The sequence below is a fragment of the Furipterus horrens genome, unplaced genomic scaffold (genome assembly GCF_987537825.1).
Source record: "Furipterus horrens unplaced genomic scaffold, mFurHor1.1.pri manual_scaffold_5, whole genome shotgun sequence".
Taxonomy (NCBI): Eukaryota; Metazoa; Chordata; class Mammalia; order Chiroptera; family Furipteridae; genus Furipterus; species Furipterus horrens.
This window is the reverse complement of record NW_028327175.1, coordinates 40,046,585-40,064,960: the sequence shown is the minus strand read 5'-3', so window position 1 is coordinate 40,064,960 and position 18,376 is coordinate 40,046,585. Positions and strand designations below refer to the sequence as shown.

At 37.2% G+C, this 18,376-nt stretch overlaps 1 protein-coding gene across 1 annotated transcript in view; it reads right to left on the bottom strand.

Moving 5' to 3' along the window:
• Positions 1-1,418: 1,418 nt before the first annotated feature.
• Positions 1,419-18,376, bottom strand: part of CWC27 (CWC27 spliceosome associated cyclophilin) — a 184,434-nt gene continuing 167,476 nt past the window's right edge. Inside the window, exon 14 of the mRNA XM_090278943.1 lies at positions 1,419-1,901. Coding sequence (XP_090135069.1) covers positions 1,739-1,901 — 163 coding nt within the window. The 3' untranslated portion in view covers positions 1,419-1,738. The remainder of the gene's footprint in view (positions 1,902-18,376) is intronic.

The following is an 18,376-nucleotide window of genomic DNA, read 5'->3' as shown; positions in this document are numbered from 1 at the left end:
CGCCTTGAACAGTGAGGCCCAGGGGGGCGGGAGGACGGATCCCGGTCTCCTAGCTGAATAACTGTGTGAATCCATCTTGGACCCCCGCCCCCAAAGAAAGCACCACAGGGCTGCGAAATAGGTCGCGGACAGGCGCCGGTCGCTGAATTGTGACGCGTACACAGGCACTGCCCCGGACAGCCGGCCCAAGAAAACAAAACGCATCTGTCAAAATGAGGCAGACAACTATAGAAATCCCGGTGGCACAGCTCACCAGGCAACAGATAGAGAACCTGACAGATGAACAGATAAGAAACCTGTCAGAGGCTCAGTTCTGGGCCATTGTTATCAGGTGGCTTACAGAATTCACAAAAGAGCAGGAAAAAGATAAGAAAGAAGCGAAAAACATTCATAACGAAAGGAACAAAACCACATACGAGACAGATGGTGAGGAAAAAAAATCCAGAGTTCGTTTCAACAAACTGGAATATGGAGAAGGAACAAGCAGTCAACCAATGCAGAGAGAGGAAATGGGAAGCAACAATGAGAGGATCAGAAACCTCTGGGACAGCTATAAAAGGCCCAACATAAGAATCATTGGTTTGCCAGAGAGTGAGGAAGATGAACTAGAACTTGAAAAATTGAGTGAAAATATAATAAAGGAGAACTTCCCAGACTTGGGGAAGGGAATAGACTTGCAGGTCCAGGAAGCAAGGAGAGTTCCCAAGAGACTGGACCCAGGGAGAACCACTCCAAGACATATTATAATCAAAATGTCAAAAATTAAAGATAAAGAGAGAATCTTAAAAGCAGCAAGAGAGAAGGAAAGAATTATGTACAAAGGGGTCCCAATTAGACTATCAGCTGACTTCTCAAGGGAGACCCTACAGGCAAGAAGGGACTGGCAAGAAATATTCAAAGTAATGAAAATCCAAAACCTACAACCACGAATACTCTATCCAGCGAAATTGTCATTCAGAATAGAAGGACAGAGAAAGTGTTTCCAGGACAAAATAAAACTGAAAGAGTTCATTAGATCCAAACCACTGTTATATGAGATGTTAAAGGGACTGGTTTAAAAAACAGAAGCTAGGGAGATGAAACAAAGGCAAACTAAACAGGCAACGAGAGTGGAAAAGGAACTGTGGGTACGGGAAGCATATTGGGGGGAGGTCAACAGGGAGGGGGAATGGGGAGAGGGAGGGAGATGATATAGGAATTGGGGATCATGGTAGGAGGGAATGGAATAGACGGAGAGAGGTTGGGAGGAACTGTATGCACAACTAATGGACATAATCTAAAAGGGGGGGACAACTGGAGGGAGGGGGGCCACAGGGTGGAGGGGAGCAGAGGGAAGGGAAATTGGCACAAATGTAATATTTTAATCAATAAAACACATTAAATCTGAAAAAAAAAAATCTCAAAAATGAAGTCTTCACATATATGAGGGTAAAAAAACACAAATAGGCTCACACAGTCTGCAAATGGTTAACATGAAAACTGGAAGGAAAGTGCTTTTTATTTTACATTTAGCAATATAAAAGGTCAATAAGGAATAAAATTATGTACCAGTAACCAAAAGCATTTGTTTATGTCAGTCCACAATTTACATAACAAGATAATTGGTTTTCAAAACCAGACAAGTTCAAAAATACTTCTTTTCATGCCTTTACGTGATGCTGTTGGGAACAAGGACTGGTATAAGGCCATTTATTGCAGGCACACTTTCAACAAGTTCTGGTTATCAGTCCTGCCATTTCTATCTTCTTTCTTTCTTCTCTCGCATCAGCTTTTTGCTTTCTTCCCTTCTTCTTTTATTCACTGGATTCCGGGGATCATAGATTTCAAACGTGTCTGAGTCTTGCACGCTTGCATCTTTCACTTTTCTGCTTTTATCCTCAAACTGAAGTACATGTGACATCCTAAAAAGGGAGAGAGACAGTTCAGTGATTTTGGTGTGGAAACTGAAAGCAGAAATTCTATACTACACCCACCTTTGGATAATGAACTCTAAGGGGACAGAACACCAAGATGAGTTTATTAGTTCATTGGTGTCTATATCACATGGAAACCAGCTTCTCAGAAAATATGTGAGTTTGAAAGACATACCTGGAATTTGTTCTGTTGGCTTGTATTTTTAGTCGTGAGCATTTTAACCTCGGTTTTCATTTAAGCTTCCTTCCCTGATGGGAGGTTGAAACAGTTCTACAAAGAAGTGCTCCTTAACGTAAACCCAGAGAACATTCCACCAGCTTCCTTTAAGGAGTACACTCTCTTAGCCAGAGTGAGCCAGGCTGCAGAGCATAACTCGTGACAATAAGCCAACTCTATTTGATTTATTATTATTATTTTTTTGAGTAGTTAAATGGGTCAAAAGTAGGTAATGTGTTAAGAAAATTTTGGTTCAAATGGTATTATGACTCCCTTTTCTGTGGAGTTGCTGAGTTAAAAAAAATTTTTTTTTCCATACAAAAGGAAACTAAGCTTTTGGCACAGCTCTGTCAACTAATTTCCTCCTCCTACTGTTGATTACAACAAATCTAACTACCCGGCTCTCCTACTTTATCAAATGCTTACTGGTCTTAAGGTATCAACATGTGCTTGACTCACAAGTGGTCATAAGCTGGCTATCCTTAGCAGCAGGGAAATATGTAAGTGATTAGCTCTGTCCCCATTAGGAGGTGTCAGGAATAAATGGGTAAGTCAGAAGACCAGGATTCAGGGCAGTTGAATGAATCTAGAAAGAGGAAAGTTCAGTTTTTATATATAAACAAAACTACTAAAGCTTTTGCACTAGTTACTTAGGCAATTATTAAAGTAGGCATACAAAGCACTGTCCTTTATCAGAACAGATGGGTAAGTTGCCTAAAGGATTAACACTCCACATACACCAGTTATAACTTTCAGATGAAACCCAAATATTACAGTAGTTTCTTGTCCCTGCAGCAGCACAAACGCTGAGTGAAGTTTACTTATGTGACAAACTCCCAAGGATATACTCAGATTTTAAAGAATCCTAAAAAGATTTTGAGAGGGAAATAAAATGTTACAATATTAGTGAGACTACAATTACCAAGGGCTCGGTAGCTGTAGTTCACCAGGGCTGACAGCTTGAGTCTTACTACCATTCCCAACCCTTTCCATCCCAGATAAAACTTACTGGAATGCAGCGAGTATGAGAGATATTATTATTATATGGATGATGCAGTCTGCTTTAATTTACTAAATGCGGTAAATCACATTCATATTTCTATAATTTATTATTAAAATACATTATTTGTATCAAATTCATGACTGATCTCAATAATATCTGAAGATACAATCTCACATATGAGAACTCTTGACTTTTTATACTTCCTACTGCTTTAGGAAAAACCCTTATTTAGAAAATGTATCATAAGATCATTGTTTATTTAGATGGATTCCTCAGAGCCTGATTTTCTTATGCATTCAATTTCCTATAGTGTTTAAGTATTAGCTTCTGAGAATAAAACAATCTCCATTTCCTAGAAAAAGGCTTGTTGTTCTACAGCCATGATAACAAGTGACCACTACAACCAATTGAAAACAATCCCATTGGATTTAATTAATTAACGATGACTCGCCCAGGCCTAAATGATCTGTGATAATTCACTTCAGTAACTACACCTCTGAAAGTCAACTTGTCTGTGACAGCCTTATGCTTTTGAAAGCTGGTCAATCAGTGGCAGACTCACTCCAGTGAACATGCTTCTGAAAGCCAGCCAATCACCGATAGTCTCTCCTGAATAATGAGCTTCTGAGGCTATGACCACCCTGAAACAATCCTTTACCCCAAAATCTGTATAAAGATTTGCAACCTGCTTTGCTCAGAGAGGCTGTGTCTAAGAGCATAGCTCTTCCTTCCCTCAGTAAGTACTAAATTCAGCCTTTTGTTTCAGGTAGTAAGAGGCGGTCTTTTTCTTGGATACTTCTAACAATCCGTGTTGTGTTCCCACAAAGCGCACTGTTTAGAAATTGTAAATGTATTACCACATTAAGGACCAAGTTTGGAGGAATAGCAAAATTGTCCTGTTACAGGTCCTTTACCGCACATCACAGGAGCCCAGCCCTGCACTGTATTTCAGGGAGTGCTCAGCGGCTTTCCAGATGACTGTGCAGACGCCTAAGCCTAATCAGGAAGTAGCTGGAATCATACGTCCTTTAAAATATTTTACTCAATACTCCTATGTTGATGTTAAAAAAACCCCACTATTTTAGTTAACTGTTAATATCTGTCCATACATGCATTCTTCTATTAAAAACAATTATCCATTTATCTGCTCCCAAATATAGATGGGTTTTGTATAATATCCATTTCTAGTAAGGGACTGTCCATGTTTAAAAATGACTTTACCAGAATTTGTCAATTAAAACCATAAAAAGGCACCTTCCTTCTTTCTCTGCCAGGAGAGAATTGTGCAACTATTGGATTGAGTTGGCTCTGATATAAGAAATGACATCTAGACACATGAACTACAGCACAAAGCCCAGAGAAAGAAACAGATTTGCCTACAAATTTGAAAAAACAGAAAGCTGTAAATTAAAGTAGCTGTCTTTTTCAACTGTTTGTATCATACAGCACTGCACTAAACAAGTCCAACATTTTGATTAATAACAAACCTAAGCCCAGAGGAAAGAAGGGGCTATCAGCTTACAAACTACTTCAGCTTTAATATCATAATACTTAGCATGGCTGGTTATTCAGCAATAATATTTAATCTTTAATAGAAATAAAAGCATAATCAAAAATGTTTCACCCATTTATCTTTCAACATGCTTCAATCACTTCATTTTAAAAAGCAAACAAAACAGTTATTATGATTTTCAGCATAATAAACTCCTGACCTGTGTGCCTCCATAAATCACAGGCTGCATGAATTGAAAGCATGCCCACATTTTACAGTCTCCTGTGAGAATACACATGCAGACTTATACTGCAGACTTAATTCGAGTACACAGGGTCTGGTAGTTTACAATCTTGTATGTACCAATAACTCAACACTATCCACTCTGTTGCTGGTCATGGAATTGGCCCTACAAGAGCAGTGAGGTTTTTGGAATTAAGTACACGATGATCATTTACATATGAAAATTTTAGAATGTGTTCACGAAGGCAAAGATAAAAATTTAGTTCTCATTAATAAAAAGTTTTACATAAACTGAGATTCTCAAATAAGAACGCTAACTTTAGTGTGTTATAAAAATATGGAACATTACCATTTTCATAAAGGTTGTGTTTGACAGTTAAGTTTTTTGTGTTTTTTTTGTATGAGACAGTGTGAGATTATAAACAAAAGTAAATGACAGATTCTTTGAAAAGGACCCGGACCTTGACTAACCTCACTAATTTGACAACCAATTTTTTAAGTTTTTCACATGGGTGAGAAATAAATTAAGATATGACAGCAATTAAGATTAATGGAAAATGTAACAGAGGTACTTATTCTCAGACACATAGTAAGCAACTCAAAATAGAATTCCAATATTAATATATAATTCACTTCTGACTGAAATGTATTTTACTTAGTTGTGCTTATATAATGAAAACAGCTATCTTTTCCACTGGGAATTCTATAAACCACCCTTTCCCATTTCCAAGTCTCCCTAATTTAGGAACTTAGCACTCAGCCTTTAGCTTGATGTAGATGTCCTAACTGTTCTACATCTGCACTATTTCTCCTTCTTATGGTCCTTCAAAGGTTCTCAAATAACTTTCTTACGCATAGCTTTTATAGCATTCCTTTGAGCAGGAACTATCAGCTATTGTATTAGACTGAAATACCTCAGCCTGACCTTTAAAGCCCTCTAACAATGGGATCTTCCTCTCTCACCAGCCTCATTTCGTTTCTTTCATCAACTCTCACCATTCTGTAATTGCCTGTTTACTTAATTGTGAACAGACTGTCAGTTATTTGAGACAGTTTGAGTCTTGTTCACAGCTGTATTCCCAGTGCCAAGAATGGTGATTTGTGTTGTGAATCAAAGCTTTCAGACCCTTTGTGCGGGCCAGGCCTGCTGGCTGGTACTAGCTGGTTTGCTAAACTAACACTTGACCCTGCTTTTGTGGGCCGGGACTGTCATTTATTTCTATGATAAACTTCTAAAATGTCTAACAGACTCTGCAGAAAGTCTCATGCTCAGTGCAAGTCCACTATTCCATGACCTCTCACAGCTCCACACACACGTATTGCTGCTTTTCCAATGCACTCCCATCAGTGAGGCTGGTTTCACTCTCCAGAGAGTGCAGTGGGAGTGGGCCTTACATTTGTATCCATTTCCTATGGCACCTAATATAGAACTAATTAGGATATTTTTGAAGCAGTGTTTCTCAAAGTCTCATCTTAGAGCCCTGTATCAAACGTAAATTCTTCTATGATTATCAATTGACCTCTGATACTGTTTAAAATATAAATGGCAATTTGGTTTAAATGTTTTGACATTTTCCTATGACTTCCAGAATATATTTAAAAACTCAACTGAATGATTCTTTCATGTCTGTATTTTAACTATCAAAATGTAATATTTAGGTAAAAGCTATCACTGATTACAACTAACTTAGGGTTCCTTTTTTGCATATATTCAAAGCTTCTTTAGGAATCAAGAAGTTAAAGACTTGAAGAACCAGACCTATGAAAAAAGAAACATGAATCTTTTTCAGTATAAAGTAGATAGTAGAGGTGACATTAATCCATAAGAAGAGACAGACAGACAATACATGAATGAGTCCAGATATCAAAGCATGTAAAAAATAGTCTAGTAAAATGAGGTCACTGGTGTTCCTCATGTCCAGCAGCATGGCAGAGGGCAGAGATGACTGTGAGAAATGCAACAGAAATAAAGGGAGAAAAAAAACAAACAGACAAATGGTGAAAATTCAGAAGAGAGATTAAAAACTGACACAAGAAAAGTAGGAATAAACAGAAATAAGTACAGGAAAATAGGGCATTAGGTAAACCAAATAGAAATGACAATGGATACTGGCCTTTGAAAAAAGAACAAAAGATGAAAACCCATAGATTTTCTTTTACTGTTTACTGTTAACCAGACAAAACCTACTTTGTTCTGAACTTTGAACAAATGTTAATATTTTCCCCTCAGTCTGGGGTTTTGAAAAGTCAACTCTTAAAATGACTTGTTTTCCTCAGTTAAAAAGAAGAAAAAAAATTATATTCTAGTGTCTTTAATAAATGTTGAGTATTGATGGATTAAATGTGAAAGATGCAATTTTCAAAATATCTTCACAACATGGGAATGCAGTTTCTTGGCTTTCTTGCCTATCTAACATGCTTAACAGTTAGCAGGACACAGTTGGAGAGATTGAAGAACCCTTCCAGAATAAATCAGTAATATGCATTCTTACACCTGCCCTGGGTTTAAACAAATACTTAGCCAATAACATAAACTATGGCCAGTGAACTAACAAAAAACAGGGAAGGTAGAGTTCCCAATCAAATAGGCCTAGTAAGTACCTAGGATACATGACTATCTGCTTGTCTCTCAAAACAAACCCACAAACAGAGCAAACTTCCCTCATGTGATAGAAACTTATTTCAAGGCAAACTATATGAAAGTAGAGTCAATAAAGGAGAGTTTTCTTGTTCCAGAGTGGGGGGGGGGAGGCAGAAAAAGAGGTGATGTCAAGGATGGACTAGGAATAGAGGGCTTAAAATTAAAACAATCACCTTTCCAGGGTCAGCAGCTCTGGCAAGACCTATTTATGAAATAACCACATCAGTCTTCTTGCAGCATTATTTATACTCCTGCATAAAATGAACACACCCACTAGGAAACCTGGTGGCTAATCACATTCCTCCTTGCTTCACTTTATCACTACCTTAGAACTTGGCTAAGAGAGAGGAATGCAAGCAAAATTTACATTACACCAAGCTTATAATTCTATGCTCTCCAAAGTGATAATATTCATTTGCTTTCTATTTAAATTATATTTACAATTGATGTCCACCCCTTTTGTTTTTAGTACTAGCCTCAAGGAGAAAAGACTTTTCATTCATTAATGAGTAATTACTGTCCATTGTGAAGTCTCAAGTCTCAAATTTATTTTATTTCAGAATGCTAAGAATTATAATAGAAACTAATGTGAACCATTGCAACTTACTATGGGTTAACCAAGAAAAGGTAATAAGAACTGTCAAACATTATTGAAACAGTGTGAACTCCAATGATCATCATTTTTTCCCCTCAGTTCAAGTTTAATAGAAACTATAAAAGATAAAAGGTGATACCCCACTACCATACACATCAGTTGGCCACTGATGGATCTACTGGCAGTAGTACAATCTAGAGAAATAAATTCTTAAAAATACCAATAACATTGTACATGAAAACAACAAAAACATTTACTGAGCACAGATTGTTCCAGTCTGCTAAATACTTTAAAAATAGCACCTCATTTAGTCCACAACCTAACCTACAAAGAAGGTAGTATTATTATCCCCAGTTTACACATTAAAGAATAGGGTCAGAAAGGGTATATGATTTGCATGAGATCACACAGCTAGTAAATTTCCAAGCTGGGATACAAATACAGGTCTGACTCCAAATCCCATATTCATAAGCATTCTACTATTTATATTTCTATGAAAAATGATGAGTAAATGTGGCAGGAACTTCTTGTTCAAGTTAAGCAAACCTTTAAATAACTTTTTGATTTTTAATTCTTCAAATAATTCAAGGATTATAATACAGGGATATAGACTTAACATCTTCCATGATTTAGAGGGCTGGAAAAATTTTAAGTGTATTATATTGACTATGCTATTACAGTTGTCCCGATTTTTTCCCCTTTGCCCCCCTCTGCCCAGTACCCCCATGCCCTCCATCAGTCCTCCCACTTAGTTCATGTTCATAGGTTGTGAGTGTAAGTTCTTTGGCTTCTCCCTTTCCTATACTATTCTTAACTTCTCCCTGTCTATTTTGTACCTATCAATTATGCTTTTTAATCCCTGTACCATTTTCCCCATTTCTCCCCTCCTCCTACCCAGCTGATAACCCTCCAAATGATCCCCATACCTGTGATTCTGTTCCTATTCTGGTGTGCTTAGTTGGATTTTGTTTTTATTTTTTAGATTCAGTTGTTGATAGTTGTGAGTTTGTTGTCATTTTAGTGTTCATAGTTTTGATCTTCTTTTTCTTAGTAAGTCCCTTTGACATTTCATAGAACAATGGCTTGGTGAAGATGAACTCCTTTAGCTTTACCTTGTCTGGGAATCACTTCATCTGCCCTTCCATTCCAAATGATAGCTTTGCTGGATAGAGTAATCCTGGTTGTAGGTTGCCTTTCATCACATCGACTACTGCTTGCCAGTCCCTTCTTGCCTGCAAAGTGTCCTCTGAGAAATCAGCTGACAGTCCTATAGGCATCCCCCCTGTAGGCAACTCTCTGCCTCTCTCTTGCTGCCTCCAGGACTCTGTCTTTAGCTTTCACATTTGGCATCTCAATCATGATGTGTCCTGGTGTGGTGCCCTCTGGGTCCAGCTCGCCCGGGACCCTCCATGCTACCTGGATCTGTACATCCATCTCCTTTGCAAAATTTGGGAAGTTTTCCTCATTTTTTTCAATTCTTGCTTCCTCATTCTGCACTGGTTGACTGTTTTATTCTTACTTACGTTCCAAATCATTGATTTGAACCCCAGTTTCCGTCCCTTCACCATTGGTTTTGTGTGGATTTTCCTTCATTTCACTTAGCATAGCCTTCACTTCTTCCCTTATGCATTTGCCATACTCAAGCATATCTGTCAAGCCTGTGAGCATCTTTATCACCAGTGTTTTAAACTCTGCATCTGTTAGGTTGTCTATCTCCTCATCTGTTAGGTTGGCTATCTCCTCATCGCTTAGTTCTCCCACTGGAACCTTGATCCGTTCCCCCTTTTGGGCCATAATTCTCTGTCTCCTCATTCTGACAGGCTCCTGTGTTTGTTTGCCTCTGTGTCCCAGGTAGAGCTGTTGCTCCTGTTACATTGTAAGGGGCCGGGCTTTAGGGATTTGTCAGTACAGGGTGACCTGTTTCACCACGTTGTGGCGCTGTATGTTGGGAGGGGTCCGAAAGGGAACAATGCCGCCTGCCCAGCACTTCCCCTTTTCCAGGCACCTCTCCCACGTCTGCACTGGACTGGTGCCCCTCTAGTCGCTGCCCTGGCTGTTATTGGGTGGGTCTGCAGATGTTCTAGGACCGTGGGGCCCTTTAAACAAGTGGACTCTGCTGAGAGACTGGCAGTTTCTGCCTCTGTCCCAACCCCCACTGGTCTGCACAGTCAGAAGCAATGAGGCTTGATTTTCCCCGGTGCTGGGACCATGAGCTGCGAGGTCTGGTGAGGAGCTGGGAACGCTCCCCAGGTGTCCCTCCTGACTTTTTAAAACGTGTGACTGTGCTTTCTGCTGACCTGCCACTTCTGCCGCCACCACACTTCGTCCTCTCCACCCCGGGTCCACCCCTCCTACCTGTCTGGATGAGTATTTCTTCTTTATATCTTTGTTTGCTGGACTTCCATGCAGTTTGATTTTCTGGAACTTCTGGTTGTTTCTAGTTTTGAGGTAGTTGTATTCCTTCTTAGTTATGGATGGAGATGCAGCGTGTCTGTCTACACCTCCATCTTGGCCGGAATTCTCTCCCTTATTTTTTGACATACCCATGAGTTCTCTGAGCATCCTTATCACCAGTGTTTTGAACTCTGCATCTGATAGGCTGGCTATCTCTGTTCAGTTTAGTTCTTTTTCTGGGGTTTTGTTCTGTTCTTTCATTTGAGTCATATTTCTTTGCCTCCTCAATTTGGGAGCCCCCCTGTGTTTGTTTCTGTGTATTAGGTAGAGCTACCTTTATTCCCTGTCTTAGTAGCATGACCTATGTAGCAAAGGCATCTGTAAATTGTGTGGGGCAGAGCCTTAGGAAATTGCCAGGGCACGCAACCCACTTCACTGCTTTGTGGTTCAGCTTGTGGTGGGAAGCCCGGAGAGGAGACAATGACACTGCCTGACTTCTGGTGATCTGCCCAGCGTTTGCCCCATTTCCAGTCACTTCACCCATTTCCCATATGTGAGTGGCACCCTTCCAGGTATTGCCCTGTGGTTTGCCTATGTTCTAAGACCATAAAGGCCATTTAAGCAGTGAAAATGTGGCAGTTTCTTCTGTCACCCCAACCCCCACTGGTTTTTACAGCCAGAGGTAATGGGGATTTATCTTCCCAGTGCCGGAACCGCTTACTCTCAGGGTATCTCTTTTGGTTTTTATCCACCACACATGAATGTGTGATCATCCATCCTATTGCCACTTGCCTTAGCCACATCGCCTCTCTGCCTCATTTCTGCAACTCCACCCCTCCTACCTGTCTGGATGAATGTGTCTTCTTTAAATCCTTGGTTTTTGGACTTCCATGAAACTTGATTTCCTGATGGTTCTGGTTACTTGTTTTTGAGATATGGTTGTAATTCTTTCCATGGTTGCACAAGTAGGCAAAGTGTGTCTACCTACATTTCCATCTGGATTGGAAGTCCTAGGCAATTTCTGACCGAAACTCAGAAAGTCCTAAGTCACTTGTTTGGCATTATTACTATAGTTGTAAACATCAACAGCACTACTGTATATAGAACAAATATACAGGCTAGCTCCGTTAGAGAAATTGTCACAATACAAAATCACAAGAGATAATGTCTTCAAAAAACATAGAATTAAACTATAGACCCTAGTATGATTGACTATTTCTGAATTCTACAACTTCCTATGAGATCTTGATCTAAGTTGCTTAATTTTTCTGTGTCTCAGATTCTTGCCATAATATTTGAGTATAAGAACAATATCTATCTTACATTTAAAAAAAAATTAATTTGTGCTTTGTAAATGTTCAGTAAAAGTTAGCCTCGTACTACAACTTTTATTTCTACTAAAAAACAGCTCAAGCCCAATATTTTACTCATCATGGTTAACTGAATTATCTGCACACAATGAACAGAAAAATAGTATTACATTTAATTTACCCGAATTAATAACAGAAAGGAGAAGATGTATTAGTAATTCAAAATGGCGGGTAGTATAAAGATTATTAATGAATGTCTTTGGAAAAGGATTTTGTGATTTGTATTTATATGTAGCCATCCTAGATGTCCAGGAGATTCACATCGAATAAAACAAAAATAAGATGTTGTCTACTGAATGACTTTTTAATCTTTTATGCTTTTGTCTAGTGCTAGAGAGATGGAAAAAAATCTGATCAAACTTCTCATAAATACATTTATATACCTATAACAGAAAACAGCAATTAAATATCCTAGATTCTTTTCTTTTTTATTCCTCATGCTACTTATTTTCCACACGTGATCTTTTCCATCACTTTGAAGGTAGGGGGTTTGTCTAAAGACTGATTATTTCCTTTTTGGCACCAGGGCAGTCATTCAGGTAGCAGCCACCTGTTAAATAATGGGGCCTTTTTATTGATTCCATGGTCAATTGTCTAAGCTTTTTCCAGGTGTGGTTAACTAACAAAAAATAATTATAGCACATTATCTAGCTGCTTAAGCTTTTAAAGTAAAAATATGTGTTGAACAATAAAGGTCCAACTTGTTTAGCAGATACTATATAGTATTATATTGCTACAATAATTTAGCAGTGAGGTACTGACACAGGAATAAACAGAAAAATCCAAGTGGGATAATAAAACTGACTGAAAAAAATATATAAGACTTTACTCTATGATAAAGGACATGTTTAATACCAGTGGGGAAACACAAGATTATTCAACTGTGGTGGTTAGCAATTTACAAAAAAAATAAAGTTATAATATTAACATAATGTAATATACCAGATCAATTCCATGTGGATTAAAGATGTCAAAATAAAGGAAAAACAAAACCATAAAAATACCAGAGAAAGATATAACTAGGCATTTATATAATCCCAGGATTAAGAAGACTTAAAGAATGACACTGGGCACAGAACATGAAGAAAGAGTTTGCCAGATTTGGCAATGCAAATTTAAAACTTCATGTTAAAAACAAAAGAAAACAAAAACCTCCAGAAAAAAAAAAAAAAGGTAAAGCAATGACAACCTTGTAAAACTATTTAAAACAAAAAAATAATATCCTTAATGTTTAAGAGCTTTTGTAAAACAATGAGGTTAATCATTAGACTACATGATTAACAACAATCACAACAATAATAAAATATAAATGGTCAATTAATGTATTTTAAATGTTCAACTTTACCAGTAAACAAAGAAACACAAAATAATACAAGATAGAAACCGGTAAAGGTTAGTATATCTGTACCTGTTATCTGTGATATATTATAACACATACATACTATGTAATACCCAGAGTAAGGAGAAACCAGCAACTTCATTCCCTGCTGGTACAGGTATAAATGATTGAACTTTCTGGGATGTGATCTAACAAAAATGTCATCAAAGGCATACCTGAGCTGACAGAAATCAGTGGCTGGGGGCAGGGGACTTGCTGGAGGGAACCTTCTGGGTAATGTAAATATTTTATACCTTGGATTGGTGGTGTTTACATGAATGTATACAATTGTCAAAACTCATTAAAGTAAACAGATACAAATTGTACATTTTCTTATATTTAAATTACCCTCCCCCAAACCCCCCCCACTTGACTCAGCAGTTTTACTTCCTTTAGCCTAAGGAAATAATAGTGAATTTGCAAAATATTTAACTACTGGCTTATTCACTGATAAGGGCTTATAATAAAAAATTAGATGAACTTTTCCATTCTTGGAAAAAGTATATATATAAATATATGAGGATAGATTAAAAGCATTTTTACAATGATTATCTGTGGGATATAAAGTTTCTAATATTTTTTCTTTTCTGTCCTCTCTAAATGTTTTATATACTGAACATGCATTATAAACAAAAATTAGGTTATTTGAAAAAACAATGACTATTAGTATCAATTTCATCTAATAACTTTATAACAGAAAGTGACACATTGTTTAAAACTGCCTTTAAAGAAATATAAACAACTGCATACAAGTTATGCATCTTCTCACTACTTTGGTTTTTCTATCCTGTTTGAAGCATCATTTAACTTTCAGACATAGTTAAAGTACCAGAGTGCTTGTTGATAATTTCTTGATTGACTGGGTATAATGGAAACTTTCGTTTTATACTAGCTTGGTTGTTACCTGGAACTACCATTGTGAAATGACTTTTACTATATGTGCTAATCCCAAGGACCCTTGCTCTTTAAATATTCTTTCCAATAGAAATAAATCACGTATGCTTAGCTTTTACCTGTTCCAAAATGCTGTCTGCTAAAAAGGAAAAAATAAAGAAGATTCTGGAGAGAGTCCAAAATCTATCATGGTATAGTCCCAGCATATAAAAGATAATCTTGATCATTCTCATTTTTATACATGAGTGCTAAATTTATATTCACTAAATTCTGCAAGCTTCAGCATTTTACAATCTCTATTCGGCTAAACAACCTGATTTAACTTTTCTCTTTTTCTCAACAAGTTTTAAAATAGAACCATCGAGCACTAGCAAATTTAATGTAGATATCTACGTTTCTTTTAGGTCACAGATAACCTACCTAAAGTAATTTAACATCCACCTTTTCTTTATGCATTTTCTTTGAGGTTATTATAAGAGGGCTGTATAACTGACATTCTGCCAGTTTAATGCAAAATGTTTAGTTTGTGCTGCTTGAGTAATTTTTAGGCCTTACCAACACTATGCCAGTCCTGTGCACCCTCCTCCCTTTTCACACCTAATATTTCTTGAGCATCTCCTCAGAGTCAGGCATCATGTTGATTACATTACATGAATTATCTCACTTAATTCTAATGATATCTCTGACGTAGGTATTATTACAGGTGAAGAAATTAAATCTCACAAGAGAGGTTACTTGCTCAGGTCATTCAGCAGTTATTGTCAGAGCAAGGATTTGAACCCAGGCAATCTGATTCAACAGCCCATTGTATAAGTAGGAGATGAGAGCCTCTATGATGGTGCATTTCTTTAAAGGAATGTGGAAAGGATTCCAAAGATGAGAATGGGTTATATATGCTGTGACCAGCTCCAGAAGACAGGTATTATTTAGAATCAAAAGTCTCTAAAAGTCAAGATGCATTTTTTTCTTATCCTACTAATTATTACTTCACAATGAAATCACTGTTTGTAGAAGCTGGTGTTCTGGAAGCATCCTGAGCTCTTAAGTGTGACTCACAATCTCACCATTTACTACTGTGTGATCTTAGGTAAATAACCTAAATTTCTTTGAGCCTCAGTTTCCTCATTTATAGAATGTATCTGATGGAGGTGTAAGAAGCAACTCCACCACAACTTGCCCATAACCTATGGGCCCAATGAGGCTCTTATGAAGGTTCATGAGAGAAGACAGTATAAAGGTCCTAGCAGGGTGCCTGAAATACAGCTGACCCTAGAACAGTGCCAAGGGGGCTGGTGAGGGGGCCAGCACCATGCAGTCACAAATCTGTGTAACTTTGGACTCCCTCAAACTTAACTACAGTTGGACTTCAGCATCTGTGAATTCAACCAACCTGAGAATTAAGGCGGTATTTTTGATTCATGGTTGGGAAACCATGGTTTGGAAACCACAGTTGGCAATTCAAAAATACTGTTTCAATTCATGGCTGGTTCAATCTGAAGATGTGGATGAAAAGGGTTGACTGTACTTATTGAAAAAAGATTGCATACAGGTGGACTCTTGCAGTTCAAAGCCAAGTGTTCAAAGGTCAGCTGTACAGCATATGCAAATATTTGCTTCAAGAATGAATTGGTGGGATCCAGAACCACCTTCATCTCCTACTATTGGTAGAAGAGTAAAAGAGGCATAAAAAGAACGACTGTTTAATTTACAGTCAAATATAAGCGACTTCTTGTTTATTTTATATAATTTTATTAATTAATCTGAATAACTTAAAATTGGCTAAAAAGATACTTAACCAGTGGTTTTAAAGAAAAATAAACAAAATTTTATATTAAAGTACTTCTGCAGATGTGCCAAAACAAAAAATCTGTGGGAAAAAAAAGTTCTACAAGCAGAAAAAAAGAAAAAGGAAAAAGAATCTAATACTAAAAAAAAAAAAAAAATAATAATAATAATCTAGACAGTTTTTAGAATCTTCACAAAAAGTAGCTTTAAATGGATCACAGACCTAAACGTAAACTGCAAAAGTATAAAACTCCTAGAAGATAACATAGAAGACCTACATGATCTTGGGGATGACAATGACTTTTTAGATAATACAAAAGGGGTACTCATGAATGAAATAAAGGATAAACTGAACTTCATTGAAGTTAAAAATTTCTGCTCTGTGAAGAACAATGACAGAGGTGGGAGAGGGCGGTTAGGGGACTGGGTGAAAAAGGTGAAGGGATTAAGAAGTACACATTGATAGTTACAGAATAGTCATGGTGATATAAAGTACAAGACAGGGAACATAGTCAATGACACTGTAATAAGTATATGGTGCGAGTCGGGTACTGGAAATACTGGGGGAACGCTTTGTAAAGTATATGATTGTCTAACCACTATGCTGGTGCACCTGAAACTAAAACAAAACAATTCTGAAATAAAAAAAGAATAAAACCATGAAGAAAATTAAAAAAAAGAAAAGATAAATAATGTTAAGAGAATAAGAAGACAAGCCACAGACTGGGAGAACATATTTGCCAAAGACCTATCTGATAAAGGATTGATACTCATATATACCAAGAACACTTAAAACTGAACCATAAGAAAATGAACAACCTGATTAAAAAGTGGACAAAGACCCTTAGCAGACACCTTACCAAAGTATAGTATTCCCTCACTTATTGCAGGTATTGTGTTCTAGAACCCCCGTGAAGTAGGAACCTTACATTTATTCTACACTCTTAAACCTATGTAACTTTAACAACATACGTATACAGTACTGCAAATCCCACGATATAGCAAAAAATCCACAATAAATAATTAAACATAATATTTTTAAAAATCCTGCGATACAGTGAGGCCGCGATAAGTGAACCGCAATACGGAGAGGGACTACTGTGGATATACAGATGGCAAATGGCATGTGAAAAGATAATCAACATCATAGGTCATTACTAAATTGCAAATTAAAACAACAATGAGATAACCCTACACACTATTATTCGAATGGCCCAAATCCCAAACACTGACAACACCAAATGCCAGCGAGGATGTGGAGCACCAGGAACTCTCATTCACTGCTGGTAGAGATAAAATGGTATAGACACTCTGAAAGACAGTTGGGCAGTTTCCTACAAAACTAAACATATGACACAGCTATCATGTTCCTTGGTATTTATCCAACAACATAGGTTTATACAAATGTTAATAGCAGCTTTATTCATAATTGCCGAAACCTGGAAGCAAACAAGATGTCCTTCAGTAGGTAAATGGATACACTCTGCTGCACCCAGATGATAAAATATTATTCAGTGCTCAAAAGAAATGAACTACAAAGTCATAGAAAGACATGGAGGCAACTTAAATGCATATTTCTAAATGGAAGAGGACAATCTGAAAAAGCTACATAGTGTATGATTTCAACTATATTCTGGAAAAGGCAAAACCATAGACACAGTGAAAAGATCAGTGGGGAAAGGGGGAGATGAACAGTCAGAGCATTGAGAATTTTTAGGGTGGTGAAACTATTCTGTATGATACTGTAATGGTGAATACATCTCATTTTATGTTTGTCCAAACCATAGAATATACAACACCAAGAGTGAACCCTAATGTATGGACTTTGAGTGATAGTGATGTGTAATAACGTACCGTTTTGGTATTGGATGTTGGTAGTTGTGATGGTTGTGTGTGTATGGGGGCAATATGGGCAGGGAGAATATGGGAACCCTGTACTTTCTGCTCAGTTTTGCTGTGAACCTAAAATTAAAGTATTAGGTTTTTTTTTTCTGAAAAAGTAATCTCCAGGTTTCAATGGCAAATTCTACCAAATATTTAAAGAAGAAATAACACCAATTTTATACAATCTTTTTTTCAGAAAAAAGAAGAGCAAGAAATATTTCCCTCGTTTTATGAGGCCAGGATTATGCTGATATCTCTACCGGACAAAAATAGCAGCAGGAGAGAAAACTACAGAACATAGAGATATCATCAACAAGATGTTAGCAATTTTAATTCAGCAAAAATAAAAAGGAAAATACACCATGACTAAGTGCGGTTTATTATGCCACTGCAAGGCCATTCAAGATTTGAAAATCAATGAGTGTAATTTACCCTATTAATAGTCAAACAAGAAAAACCATATGATCATACCAATTAATGCATAATAGTATTTGACAAAATCCAACATAATTCATGTTAAAAACTCTCACCATACTAGAAGATGAAGGGACCTTCCTCGATTTATGA